The sequence below is a fragment of the Peromyscus maniculatus genome, chromosome 4 (genome assembly GCF_049852395.1).
Source record: "Peromyscus maniculatus bairdii isolate BWxNUB_F1_BW_parent chromosome 4, HU_Pman_BW_mat_3.1, whole genome shotgun sequence".
In the NCBI taxonomy this organism is placed as follows: domain Eukaryota; kingdom Metazoa; phylum Chordata; class Mammalia; order Rodentia; family Cricetidae; genus Peromyscus; species Peromyscus maniculatus.
In genome coordinates this window covers 154,068,445-154,082,225 of record NC_134855.1, presented here as the reverse complement: position 1 = coordinate 154,082,225, position 13,781 = coordinate 154,068,445, and the positions used below count along the sequence as shown (strand labels likewise).

The 13,781-nt window shown below is 51.0% G+C and overlaps 1 protein-coding gene across 3 annotated transcripts in view; it reads left to right on the top strand.

The window, feature by feature from the left end:
• The first annotated feature begins 10,610 nt into the window (after positions 1-10,610).
• The window catches only part of Apcdd1l (APC down-regulated 1 like), a 58,838-nt gene continuing 55,667 nt past the window's right edge, over positions 10,611-13,781 (top strand). For 2 of the 3 annotated variants that reach the window (XM_076571294.1, XM_076571291.1), the window contains exon 1: positions 10,611-10,852. Coding sequence is in view for 1 of the 3 variants with exons in the window: in XM_076571295.1 (XP_076427410.1) it covers positions 10,804-10,852 (49 nt within the window). In the remaining 2 variants the exon portion in view is untranslated. The remainder of the gene's footprint in view (positions 10,853-13,781) is intronic. The other variant, XM_076571295.1, reaches the window with a different exon arrangement.

The window sequence follows — 13,781 nt, the reverse complement described above, 5'->3', positions numbered from 1 at the left end:
AAAACTGAACATTCCAATCCACACACAAAAGCAAGTACAATGTCATTTTACAGCAGCTTTACTTAAAACATCCAAATATAGAAATAACTGTATTGTCTCTCAGCAAACCATGGAGTATCCCTAACCTACCCTGCCTATCCATCAATTCAAAGGTCTGACGTACATGCAGCACAGATGGACACCAGAGCCATCCTGCAGAGTGAGCAAACAGAATCAATACTTGGTGCTGCATGCCTCCCCTGTAGAACATAGGCCGCCATTGGTTGTAAGGACTGGAAGTAAAGAAGGTGGTCGCCTCTGAGATTTGGGGGTGCTGGGATACTTCTCCAAACCCATGGCTTCATGCTGGGTTCCGTCATCAAAATTCATAGAGCTATCCATGAAAAAGATTGACATTACTGTACAGATTATGCCTACAAGAAAATGGGGGCGGAGAGAGCAAAATGGTATCTCTCACAGCAAGTAGAGGATGACCAGCTCTTTTAAATCTTGTGTGTGATTTTTGTATGTGTGCATGCACACATGTTCACATGTGTGAGTGCAGACATGCGCCAGGCCCACCTATGGATATCAAAAGACAACCTGCCTTCTGCCTGAGTTGGGAAAGTCTCTTCGTTGTGGGTTTCTGTGCACAGTGGACTGCAGGTTTTCCTGAGTCCTCTTGTCTCTTCCTCTCCACCCTCCTCGTCCCTCTGTAGGAGTGCTAGGATTACAGTCAAGTACTTACATGCCTGGCCTTATCTGGAGTTTGAGGATCCAAACTCAAGTCCTTGTGTTTGCACAGTGTGATGGTTAGCTTTAACTTGACACAAGCTAAAATCACCCTGGTAGAGCGTCTCAGTGAGGGACTGTCTCCATTGGGTTGGTCTGTGGGACTGTCTGTGGGGAAGTGTCCTAATTATGTTAATTGAACTGGGAAGAGCTGCCTACTGTGAGCAGTGCTGTTCCTCTGCCAGGGGTCCTGAACAGTACAGAGAGAGAAACTGAGCTGAGCACAAACAAGCCAGTGCATTCGTCCTCTCTGCTCTCAATGCAGATGTGCTGTGAGCAGCTGTCTCAGTCTCCCACCTCTGGGATGTCCCTGCCATGATGGACAGGAACCTGGGATTATGAGCTAAAACACACCCTTTCTCCCCAAGTGGATTTTTTTCTCAGAGTATTCGGGGAGCGGGGGGTGTCGGGGTAGTTCCTCGATGACACAGAAATGGAACTTGTGAATGCTTTACCCATTGCATCCTCTCTCTGGCCTATGAGCAACCTAAAGCCTTGAGATCAGATGTCCACTGTGTGGGCTCCTCGCTCTCCAGCTCTAAGCCTGTGGGCTTCTTACTAAGAAGAGCTTGCTTGGCTAGTATTGAGCAGTTCTGGGGTACACCGGTGCTCAGCAGAGACTTTCTCTTATACAATGCCACTGAGAGAGGGTTGGAGGTACTTGTCTCATCCACACACTGAGAGAGGGTTGGGGGTACTTCCTGTCCTGTCCACACACTGAGAGAGGGTTGGGGGTACTTCTTGTCTCATCCATACACTGAGAAAGGGATTGGGGGTACTTCTTGTCCTGTCCAGAGAGTAGTTGAAGTCATATCAGTTATCCCTAATAGAAATACCACCCTGGCCCTGGCCTAAGGGGTGGAGTCTCAGGCCTTCTAGAAGAGTTCCCCACTTTCTGGAGCATGTGAAATTGCAGCCTCCTCCCCTGGCCTCTGTCCTGATGGCTGGTGCACTTCCTGTGTCCATAGCTAGGAAGCCTCACAGCCTATGGGGCACTGAGTCTCCTACAGGAATCCTTGCTTTCTCTGGGGTCTTTTGGAGTCAGACTCAAAGGCTTCTCCTCTCCTGGCGTAAGGGCTGAGGGCAGATTCAGGTTCTGCCCTGCTTGCCATCTCTCCTCTCTGCCATCAGAACCCTGTGTGCCCATTCTCACTTTGGGCCTGCAAACGTCTGTTGATGAATGGCAGAACAATTGAGGTTTTGGTGTTGTGTGGATCCCTGGCATAGGAGCAGGATTTCATTGTAATCAACGAAGAGAGAAAAGGCCTCACTGCCAGCCCGTTCCCTCTTCCCCCTCCTCCAGCCTGCCTAACTGTTTGGTGGACAAGCACGGAGACCAGGGGTGAGTGGAGACAGCTTGTGGTGAGCAACCTACCCACCACCATGCCTCATCACTAGATGCCAGCATCATCCAGAACTCCGTGTGCCATGCACACTAACCCATTCCCTCAGAAGAGTCACCCAAGATGGGAGAGTATGGTATAACAAGCATATATCTTGTGGTGGTTTGAAAGAAAATGGCCCCCAAAGGAAATGGCACTGTTAGGAAGTATGGCTTTGTTGGAGTAGGTGTGGCCTTGTTGGAGGAAGTGTGTCACTGTGGGGGTGGGCTTTCAGGTCTCCTTTGCTCATGCTACACTCAGTGTGACACACAGTTCACTTGGTCTTCTCCAGCACCATGTCTGCCTGCACACTGCCATGTCCCACCATGATGATAATGGACTGAACCTCTACAACTGTAAGCCACCCCAATTAAATGCTTTCCTTTATAAGTTGCCATGATCATGGTGTCTCTTCACAGCAAGAAACCCTGACTAAGACACATCTTTAACCCCCAAACACTATTGTTTTATAACAGATAGAGTGCCACTCTGCTGGCAGAGGTCTGCGGTTTGTGTCCTGAAGGAGCAGTGGAGGTTACAGCTATCCCCCCTTTTGTTCTAGAGACAAGGTGGCAAGGGCTGTTTCCATATTCCCTCTTCCCAAACACTCTGTGGGGAGAACACGTGGTTAAAGTCCACAATGCCTTCTCCACCAAACCCCACAGCCCTTTAGTCCCTTCTGCACTGAGGTAAGACACAGGAGTAGGCCACCCAGAGCACACTTGGGGTCTGCAAATGAGTCTGTCAATGCACATAGATAGATACACATCAGCTTTCCCCAGAAACCTCTCCCAACACAACGCAAGCGTCTGAGGCAAATGAAGCACTCTTTATGTATCGCCCACAGATCTCCCCACATCCGCTGGCTCATGTGTCTAGAGGGAGGGCCTAGACCACAAAACCAAGATCGAAGATCACCCACCCTCAGGGATGTGGGCAGATCTTTTAATTTGTTTAAATTGTTTGCTAAAACTAATGGTGTGGTTCTTAATTTCCTGGAGCTTTGGGAAAACAAATTAGGGCACAAAAAAACAAGATAAAAACAAAAATCAGCTTCCAGTTCATTTTCTACCGCCTCCTCCCAAAGAAAGAAGGTGAATGGACTCCCGCAGCTGACAAATGCAGGCAGCTTCAATCAAGGCCCGTGTCCCCTGCAGTGAGATGTATAGCTCCTAAGAGCCTCAGAAGCCAGTAGCTCCCGCCAGGTTTCCATGAGAGCCTGTGCCAGCCATAAGGCACAAGCACAGGACCACATCAAAGCCAAACTGTCTGTCCCCTGGAAGACTCCGGGTGAGTGGAGGGCGGGAGGAACGATATTTTGTTAACCTTTTCTCCTAGGGGCATTTTGCCCTCTCTCTCTCTGCCAGCTCATGTTGCATTTTCCTCACCCTTGAAACACTGAGATGCTCAGCAGCACAGAAATATATCTTGTTTTCAAAGCTGGCGAGAACAAAATATAACAGGTAGCTGTCCAGACCTGTTTTAAAAGAATAAACCCCAGCTCTGCTAAGAAATAGCACCCCTGTTGGCTTTTATCATGAGACCTGGACTCGAGAGCCAAAAGCATGAAGGAGCCCACACTCAGCTTCTTGTTATATGTTAAACCCATTAAGTAGGTAGGAAAGAAAGAAAGAAAGCGTCTTTACATTTTAGACCTGGTTGAAACTATCAGGGACCAGATTAGAGTTAATTAGGGCTCCGAACGCTGAAGCCCACAGCTGGGGGGCTCCAGGTAGACCCCCAAGCTCACACCTGTCACAGGCTGAGTTCAGAGAGCCAAGGCGGACACTGACAGGCCCTGCCCCCCCCCCATGCTGCCTCTATGGATGCCTAATCTGTAGCTCCCGCATCTGGATCAAGAGATAAGCCTCACCTCATACCTCACACCTCAGAGACAGGGAGCGGCGCACTCCAAGCAGAACCCGAAGGGCTCTGGTCCTCCGGAAATTGCCGGGGGCTCGAGGCTGCAAGGGAAGACTGCTAAGTTGCTTCTGGCGAGTTGGAAAGTGCTTATCAATTATTCATGTGACTGGATAAACAGGGATTTTATCTTGTAGCATGAATCAAGAGATAAAAATTCCATTTCGGGGGGAGGGGGCTGGCATGGAAACTGATCCCTGAATGCTAATTGTAAACTGCAAAGGAAGGGCATGGGGGAACCATAACGGGCTCTCGCTAGGGTCCTGCTTGGAGCATTCAGGAGATTCCCTTCACCCTGTCGCAGAATTTGGTTTCTATCATTCCCAAGACCCCCAAACCAGGCAGCCCAATGAAAGGGAAACCACATCCTCTCCTCCCTGGATTCAGACCACCAATAACTGATGGGACACCTCCAGCCATGATCCCCTCCCCACCTTGGGAGCTGATAGCGGAGGATGGGTTTGTGGGCAACACTGCCTTCCCTACCCCACCACCTTCCAGGCATTTGGGGTCTCACTTATGGTCTACTCCAGACTGAAATCCTAAGCAGAAACCAGGTTTTCAAACAGCTGCCTAACAAAGCTTCCACCAAAATTAGCACCAAGCTTAAGACAATGGGTCCTGTCTGCCCCGCCCCACCCACATGCTCTGTGCCCCGCCCCACCCCCATGCTCTGTGCCCCGCCCCACCCCCATGCTCTGTGCTCCCAGCCCAATAGTATCCAACCTGAAATATATTTTGGCCACAAAAGAACGTTTCCCCGGGCCTGACAGCACAAGCCTGCCATCCCAACTACCCAGGAGGCTGAGGCAGGAGGATCAAAAGTCCAAGGACTACTTGGGCTACAAAGTGAGTTCAAGACCAGCGTGGGCAATGTAATAGGACCCTGTCTCAAGATCAGAACTTTAGAGAAGAGCTTGGAGAGAGATGGCTTAGCAGCTAAGAGCGCTGGCCGCTCTTCCAGAGGACCTGGGTTTGGTTCCCACATGTGCCTTACAACCACGTATAACTCCAGTTCCAGGGATCCGACACTCTTTTCTGACCTCTGAGGATAGAAGGCAAGCATACTGTGTACATACATACATCAGACAAAACATTCACACATAAAAATGAATTACAAAAAGGCAGATACGAGCAGTGGGTATATAGCTCACTGGGAATGTGCTTTAGTGTGGATGAGGCCCTGGTTTCCATCTGTAGGACCAAAACTATTTTAAGTGACCGGTGAGATGGCTCAGTAGGTAAAGGTGCTTGCCACCAGGCCTGACCACTTGAGTTGGACCCCCAGGACCCACACGGTGGAAGAAGAAAACCAACTCCCAATAGTTACTCCCTGTCTTCATAGGGACACCAAGGCATGTACCCATACCCCATACACAAAAATAAATAAGCACCAAAACATGTAAAGTGCACGGCTTTCTTCTGTCCCGCACCCCTGTCCTACTCACAGCCTTGCCCCTGACAGTCCCAGGAGGGCTGAGGAAGTAACCCAAAGGACAAGTCGATACGCTGATGGCTTCTTTGGGTATGAGATTTGACAACAGCTTGGAGATGTGTAGATAGGCAATAGCAGGGTACAGAGCTACATTTGGATAGAGATAGATAGGCAGACACAGAGGCAGAGAAACACCGAGAAGAGACTTGAATGTCCAGGGTCACTGTGGCTGTCCCTGGCTAGTGGGAGTATATATAATTGTCAATTCCTCCTTTGTTCTGCTTTCTCTGTATTTTCCAGACAGTATATTGGGAGCACTGCTAATTTCATAATGGAAGAGAAATAATAAACTTTGTGCTGTTAAGGTAGTATATTAGGAGTCCGCATTGATTTTTACATAGGAGGAAAGCAGCACACTTTATAACCGGCGGTAGGGAGGACACTAACTGACTTGGCATTATTTTTCTCCTCCCACAAAGCAGGAAAATCTGTCTCAGTAGGTATGCCCTTTCTTGGCACCAGCTGGTAGATGGGGAAGGGGGTAGACAGGGGGTAGACAGGGGGACTCTGCCTGAAACAGCAATTGTGCAAGAATGTGCAGGTCTGCGAATATGGGGCCTGGCCTATATTCTGAGGTCTTAGGCAAAGTGGTGTCCAAGGAGAACCTGGAAGGGGCAGGAACTCCAACTCTATAGAAACATCCATCCACCTTCTTGGTCCTGCTGCTACTCCTATGAGAAACCATGGCCTGCCTTTGCGGAAAAATGTCTCTTGAGGACCAGGACTAGGGTGTGTCTCCACAGTTTAGGGGCTGGTAACTCAGGGGTGAATTAATGAATCATGGGGTTCACTGATGAATTGTTACTAATTATTTAGTGAATGTGAGGGGGAAATTTCACATTATTCAGGCAACAATTGTGACGATTACAATGCCAGCCAGCACCCACCCTCGCACCCACCACTCATCTATCCATCCACCCACCCATCCACACACTCACTCATCCATCCATCCACCCATCCATCTAAACCTCAGTTCATCCACTCACTCATCCATCTATCCACCCACCCATTCACACACTCATTCATCCATCCACCCATCCATCTAAGCCTCAATCCATGCATTCACTCAACCATCCATTCACCTATCCATTTAAACCTCAATTTATTCACTCACTCATCCATCCATCCATCCACCCATCCATCTAAACCCCAATCCATCCATCTACTCATTAGTCAATTCACCTATCTAAGCCTAGTCTATCCATCACTCACCTCTCCATCAATCTACCCACACATCTATCTAAGCCCCAGTCCATCCATCCATCCACTCTCTCATCCCTCTACCCAGTAATCCATCTATTCATCCAAACATATCCACTAAGCTAAGTCCTCCGATGTCACCACTTCCCCACAGCCAGACACACAACATCCAGATGAGGCAAGAAAAAAAAATGCCTAAGACAGGTATAAGGGTTGATGAGGGAGGTCCCAGGAAGCTCAAGAGGTTTCCACAGGCTGCCTCCCAAGAATCAAGTGGACAAGGAGCCACTCAGAATCCAGAAGTGTAGGGGGAGGCTGAGAAACCAGACTTCCAAGCCCAGAGCTTTCCCAGCTGGGCTCCACTGCACACCAGTCATGTGGCCTTCAACTCCTTCCCAGGGAGTTTTCGGGTCTGAGAAGGCGGGATCCTGCTCTGGCCTGGCCCTTACTCATCCAGAGCAGTCCCCGGGAGGCCACCTTGATGCTTATTTGGTTACTAGATAACTAACCTGGGCACCAATTCTTTGATCAGACACCCTGATAGTGGGCAAAGGAAACAGCATTTCTCAGTAAGAGTTTGGTTGATCTTATCTTCCCTGGGTACCTTTAACATGGGCAAGGATGGGAAAGTGGGTGTTTCGAAATGGGGGGAAAGACAAAGGGCCTGGCTCATGAGAGATCCCTAGCACCCCTGTGTCTGTCAAGAAACCCCTATCACTACCCCTTATAGAAGCTCTGATGCCCTGAAGGGTCCCTCTGTGATTACCAACCCAGAAAGCAGAGCTCTGCAGACTGCAAAGCAATGGTGCCCTGAGAGGCACCAGCACTGGGTGGGGCTTCTTCCCCAGATAACACATCCACTCTGGATCTTCTAGATTCTGAGATTTTTCCTGATTATTCTAGAGCTAGGGAAGTGGACAGGAGCTGAGTATGGCATCCTTCCTCTTGCAAAACAGAAGGTCGAGATAATGTAGCTTTTTATCTTTTCTTTATTTTTCTCCCTCCCTTCCTCCCTTCCATGTTTCCTCTCCCCTCCCTTCTCCTCCCTCTTTCCTTTCTTCCTCTTTCCTTCCTTTATTTTTAAAAGTAAAGTCAGTTTGAAGTCATAACCTTAGTCTCTCCTCCCCCTTCTCACTTGGTGTGGTCACAACTCCAGGAGAATCTTGTTCAAATACTAGGCTATGTGGCTGTTTTCTGGTCACCATCATGAATGAGAGCAACAGTGACCTCCAGCGTGACACTCTCGGGAGGTCTCCACTGTTGACATTCCCTAGTGGAGGTGGAGGTAAACTCTCACAAACCCCTCCCTTCTCCAACAATTCACTGGGGTTCCTGGGGGGCTACTTTGGTAGGATGGCTGCCCATAGCTATCCAGAACACTTTTCAGTGGTACAGCTCTGTGTGAGCTGTGTGGGTTGTGGACAGGACTCTTCAGTGGTGCACATAAGCCTCCCAAGGGACTCAGTGGTGTAGCTGTGAGTCCGTTGTGTTCCTGTAACTCCCATAGGATCATTTCTTCCCCAAGCTGGAGCTGGATGGAGGTCTTTCTTCGGTCTGTCGGTAGTCTCCTTCTGGATGGATGTGCCATGGGAGGTCAGAGAACAACTTTGTGCCATCAGTCAGTCCCTCCTTCTATCTTTACATGGTTTCTGGGGATGAACACAAGTCACTAGTTTACACAGGACACTTCTACCACTGACCCTCCCCGGCCCCTTTAACTTCATTTCTGCTTCGTGTTGTGTTGGGGTGAAGGCTGGGCTATCTCCAAGCAGCTAAGTTCCAGCTCGTTCACCCACCCTGTGCATGCTTCTGCCTTCTCACCTGTGGAGTGAGGGGTGTGGACCCGTCACCTGGGCACCTGGTCCTTTCTAGCTTCCCCTGCTGTCCTGAGTACTGTTCCCTCCACCTCCGCCTGTGCGGGCCGGGGACAATGGTCCAAACTCAAAACTCCTTTTTCCTCATGCTGGGGCTGGAGAGATGGCTGCAACATGGAGCTGACAAGAACTACTGACTCATTTGGATGTGAGGGACACAACAGGTGGCCACCCTGTGTTCTCAGCAATCAACAGTTCTAGTGGGGAGATCAGCCAACACAGCCATCCTGCCTGCCACCCTCTGTGGGGAGCTTCGACTTTTAACAGCAGCGTGCTAAGTTCTGAAAGATCAAATTATAACTCCACCTGGGACAGCCATGCAAAACCCCTTTTCAAACAAACAACAAAGAGGAAAAAACCACTAATATTTGAGCTCCTCTCTACATCCTGGGACTTGCAACCGATTCAGAAGGCACAGAGAGGCCAGTCATCCCATGATGAGCAGAAGATGGGCAGAGAATCTTAATCTGCAATGGCAACTTTTACGAATTTATAGACACATAGTCACCACAAATCATCACAATTATGCAAATTATAAATAATCATCATGCACAGCTCTCCTCTGGCCCTTAAGCAAACTTCCTGTGACAGGGACAGCTGTTGGCCAGGGGAGGTTTGCATTGATGTGGGTTTCAGACATCCACCACAAACCTCATGCTGTGCTCAGTAATCCACAGACACCAAAAGAAATACCACCTTCTGGAAGGAGATTGATCTCTCACACCTCCTCGCGAAGGGCCCACTAGGTGCTTTTACCTTTCCTTCTTGCCTCTGCAGAGAATAGTAAGGACAGCAGTGGGTCCTAGGCTGGGGGTCCTGGGGATGGAGGTGAAGGGATCTTGGGGTCCCTGAGGAACTCATCCCAGTTCCTCAAGAAAGAGAAGAGGTGTCTTGGGTGGCTCGGCCCACTGAAGTGGGCCAGCTGAAACCTGGGAAGCCTTCTGAGGGCCAAGCCGACTGCCCCAACAGGTGCCTGGACACAGGCCTGCCTCAGGAAGACAGCCTCCCCCTCCCCCTCCCCCTCCCCCTCCCCCTCCCCCTCCCCCTCCCCCTCCTCCTCCCCCTCCTCCTCCCCCTCCCCCTCCCCCTCCTGTGTTTTTCTCCATTCCCTCCCTCCAGTCCTCCTTTGCTTCTTCCTCTATCCCTTCCATTCTCAATCTTCTCTCTTCTCTTCTCCTTTTCTTCTCTCTCTCTCTCCCTCCCTCCCTGGTCTCCCTCCCGCCTCCTTCTTTTCTCCCCTTCTTTAATCTTCTCCCAGCTCACCAGCTCCTGACAACACAAGGAGCTGCCCCTTGGGACCCACACACCACCGGCCTGGTGCTCCCTGTGGAGAGGAACAGACCAGAGCCCCTTTCCCCAGCCACCTCACTCTCTTCCTTCATACAAATCCTAACTTTCTCATGCCCCCTTCCCAGGTGGCCACAAGGCTTGTTTTGCCACACAGGGCGTCCCTTTCAATGTCTGACTTGGTGAGCTCCGGTGACCCTTTTGGAGGTCTTCTGCCTGTCTTCACAGCTGCTTTGCCTCTGTGCTGCCACCCAAAACCGACTCCCTCGGATGAGTCCGGTGGGGTGGCGGCAGGAGGAGGAGTTGGGTGGGGGAGGAAACCCGTCCCAAACGGCTCCAGGCTTTGCCTAATTACACAGAGCAAGGCAGGCTTGGCCACTTTCACTGTGCTCCCGCCTGAGAGTATCTGGAAGACTTCAACAGACATTTCTGGGGTCTCGGGCCCATAAAGGCTAAGAAGAATTTTCTGCATCCCTAGGCCCTTGCCCTTCCCAGGAACAGCCTAGCCTGAGTGCTCTGGAGCGTGAAGCACAGCGTTCTGGCTTTGTCGGGGGCGGAGTGGGGGGACGGGGGACGGGGGGGGGGGGTCCTTGCCCTGAGCAAGGACTCTTGGGGAGGCGAGGACCCTGGAGGCAGGGCTCAGGAAGGTCGCCTGGGAGTGTGAGCTGCAGGAGCAGCCGAGCCCGGGGCTGTGCACTGCTCCACCTCTTCTGGCAAGTTAGACCTAAGAGTGCGCAGCTCAGCTCTCCAGGATCCCCAGTCCACAAGCAGCGGCGCAGCCCAGGCGAGGGGCACAGGACCCAGCCCGCCCCAGCCCACGGCTGGCTGAGGGAGACTCCTTTCAGTGCCTCATCCTCCAGTGAGCCCCGAAGGGATGCCTGCAGCCATGCTCCCCTGCGCATGCGTCCTGGTGCTCTTGAGAGGTAGGTGCCACTCTCCCCAATCAACTCACTTGTAATGTTCCCAAGGACCCTTGGAGACGGTCACACTGGGCCTGGGTACCTGCCCTGTGCTGCTGCCCTGTGTGCACCCTTTCCCCGGACTCACCTGGAGGGCACCTGTGGGGTCTCAAGATCTTTCTAGGTTCTGATGAAGGAGCTAGGTAACTAGGCGATATATAGATTTTGTCCCTGGAGCCTGGCTTCCAGGTATCCAGAGCATCTGCTTGTGTTGGGGCACCAAGAAGGTTCAGGCTATCCCAAGCAACCGAGTTACTCAGGTAAGGGACAAAATCCAGGTTACTTAGATCTGGCGGTTGGGCTGGTCTTGCGCGCCAAACCCATAGACTGCTAAGGCCGTGTTCTACTGCAAGGCTGGGAGAGAAGGAAACTTCTCACGGATGATACCCAGCAGACCCGACAGTGGAGGGATGGGGGCCTCAAGAGCCCTTGGTGACGAGGTACCGCCCTCTCTCGAAGGAGTGTCCTCCTGTGACAGCCCCAGGTGCCAACGGTGAGAATGAGAGCGACTGCACTCGGAGAAGTGTGTCTAACCCAGGGCTCACCCCAGGCACACACTAGGAATTCTGGTCCTGGTCAAACCTTGTGGCTTGGAAGCTCAGATCAACAATGCATGTGACTGTGTGCTTACCCATCAGGACTCTGGGCCTCAGCTTTCTCCCCTGGGAGATGGACACAAAACCCTACCTTTGTCTAAGATTACTGTGAAGTACAGAGGGTGAGCCACAGGGTCCCCAGCTTGTTGCCAGTCACTGCCTGGCACCCAGAAACTCTGCAGTGCACAGCAGCCCGTGTCCCAGGCCCTGAGGTCTTCTGGCCGGACCTCAAGCACACTCAGACCTTTCATAGGTAGATTTGGGCACGATAGCGCTTCAACACAGCCTTGCTTTCCTAATCCCAAATTTTTACACAAGATATTTTGAGAAAAGATGAAGGGACCTGGAGGGAAGTCAAGGGAGGGGCGTGCTCCCAGTTTGAAGACTTGCACATGCATGCATCCAAGGTTCACTCATCAGAGCCTGCTTTCTCTGGCTGAGTGGAAATCAGAGGTCACATAGCTAGCCAGTCCTCAGCACTGAGCCATCCTAGCATAAAACCCACTAAGTCCCCCCTGCCTGCTGGCTTGCTAGCAAGTAAGAACAGGAGGTACAGACGGGGCAGGTGAGGGAGGGAGGAGCTGGTGCTGGCCATGTGGTGGACACCGCATCCTCCCCACTCCTCTGGATCTCCCCAGGGCTCTGGGCAGGCCAAAGCAGGGGACACACTACCCTGGAAACTATACTCTCAGCTGCACTGTGGGCTTGCTGTCTTTGGCAAGCCTCACGTTCCCTGCCATGCCAATAAAATCACTGAAGTTGAGCACCAAGGCTTGCTCACGGGGAGTCTTGTGGCTTCGTTCTTGAGACCTTTCACCACATCAAGTCCAGCTCCACGAGGAAGGAGGGAAGACTGCCCAGTGGGGCGACTAGCAGGGGTCTGCTCTACAGCAGGGCAGCCCTTGGTCAGACCCCTGAGGTCATAGAGCAACCATTCTACCCAGCGCAAGCTCCAAGGCTCCCCGATGCTAGGCCTAAGCCTGGCATGATGTTCTCCACAGTGCTTTGATCAAAGCCCACTCTACCATTGGCACCATCACCAGCTGTCCAGGTCCTTTGCATTCTTAAAAGGAAACAGAAACCAGCTGATTAGTTACACAACTCAGTACCTGAGCTGAAGCATGCCTGAGTGCCATCTCCAAGTTCTGGAAACTTCGGGTAGAATGGCACACTAACCCCCTCTGCTAAGGAAGTTCAGATTGTACAAGCGATGACACATGTGTCCACCCGTCCACCCACACCCAAGGTTTCTCAACCTCCGTACTGTTGACCTTTGGAACAAGTTTCTTTACTGGAGAAGGGGCTGCCCTCTGCCTTGTGGTGGCTTGCAGCATTCCAACTCCCCCCACCCCCCAAAGTCACAAAATTCCACAAGTGTCTCCTGACATTGCTAGGTGTCTTCTGGGGGCAAAAGAGCCCCCTGTTAGGAACCTCTGGTCTGGCTAGTTCAACCCAATCGGGTAGGTTTTCACAAGAATCAGAGGATTTTGTTATTATTGCCCTGAGCAATCAGGAAATCTAGGGCACAGCAGGGACCCAAGAAAAACAGCAAAGCCTGGGTGGCTTCTAATGGGACGTTGATTTTTACCATTTGTTCTCTTGGTCTGTATTTGAAAATGTCTTCACCAGAGGATGATAGGCATGAGGCTATGTACACACGATGCCAGACACGTTTCAGACCAACCCTCTAGCTGCTGAGACCAGTTCCCTCCACAGCAATTTCTGGCTTTAAAAAAAAATTTTTTAAAAAAACTCCTTATTCAACAATTTATGCTTAAGGTGGGCAATGAAAAACCGCTGCCTCAGGGTTTTTTGTTGTTGTTGTTGTTTTTTCACTCTCTTACTTTTTGTGTATAAGGGCTATCTAATTTACGTCTTGCTTTTATCTAGAGCTGTCTACTTTGTGATGACAAGTTACCATTTAGGTATAAATTAACCAGGCTTAAAAAAAAAAAAATCACAGCTACTCCCTAATAGATTAGTTCTGACAGAGCAGTTTCAAAACCCAGCATAGAAATGGGAAAGGGCTGAAGAGCTGGCTCCATCATGCAAGCCTGGGGGCGTGAGTTCTAGCCCCTGGCACGGTGGCACACATCTGGCCCCAGCACTGGGGAGGCAGAGGCGATTGGCCCATCTTGCCAAACCAGTGAGCCCTAAGTGGGTAAGAGATCCCATCTCAAAGAATAAGACGGAGAGTGAATGAGGAAGATGGGTGTCAACCTCTGGCTTCCACACGACTGTGCACACTTGTGCACACGCCCCCAACATACACACTATGCAGACACAAATACACACAG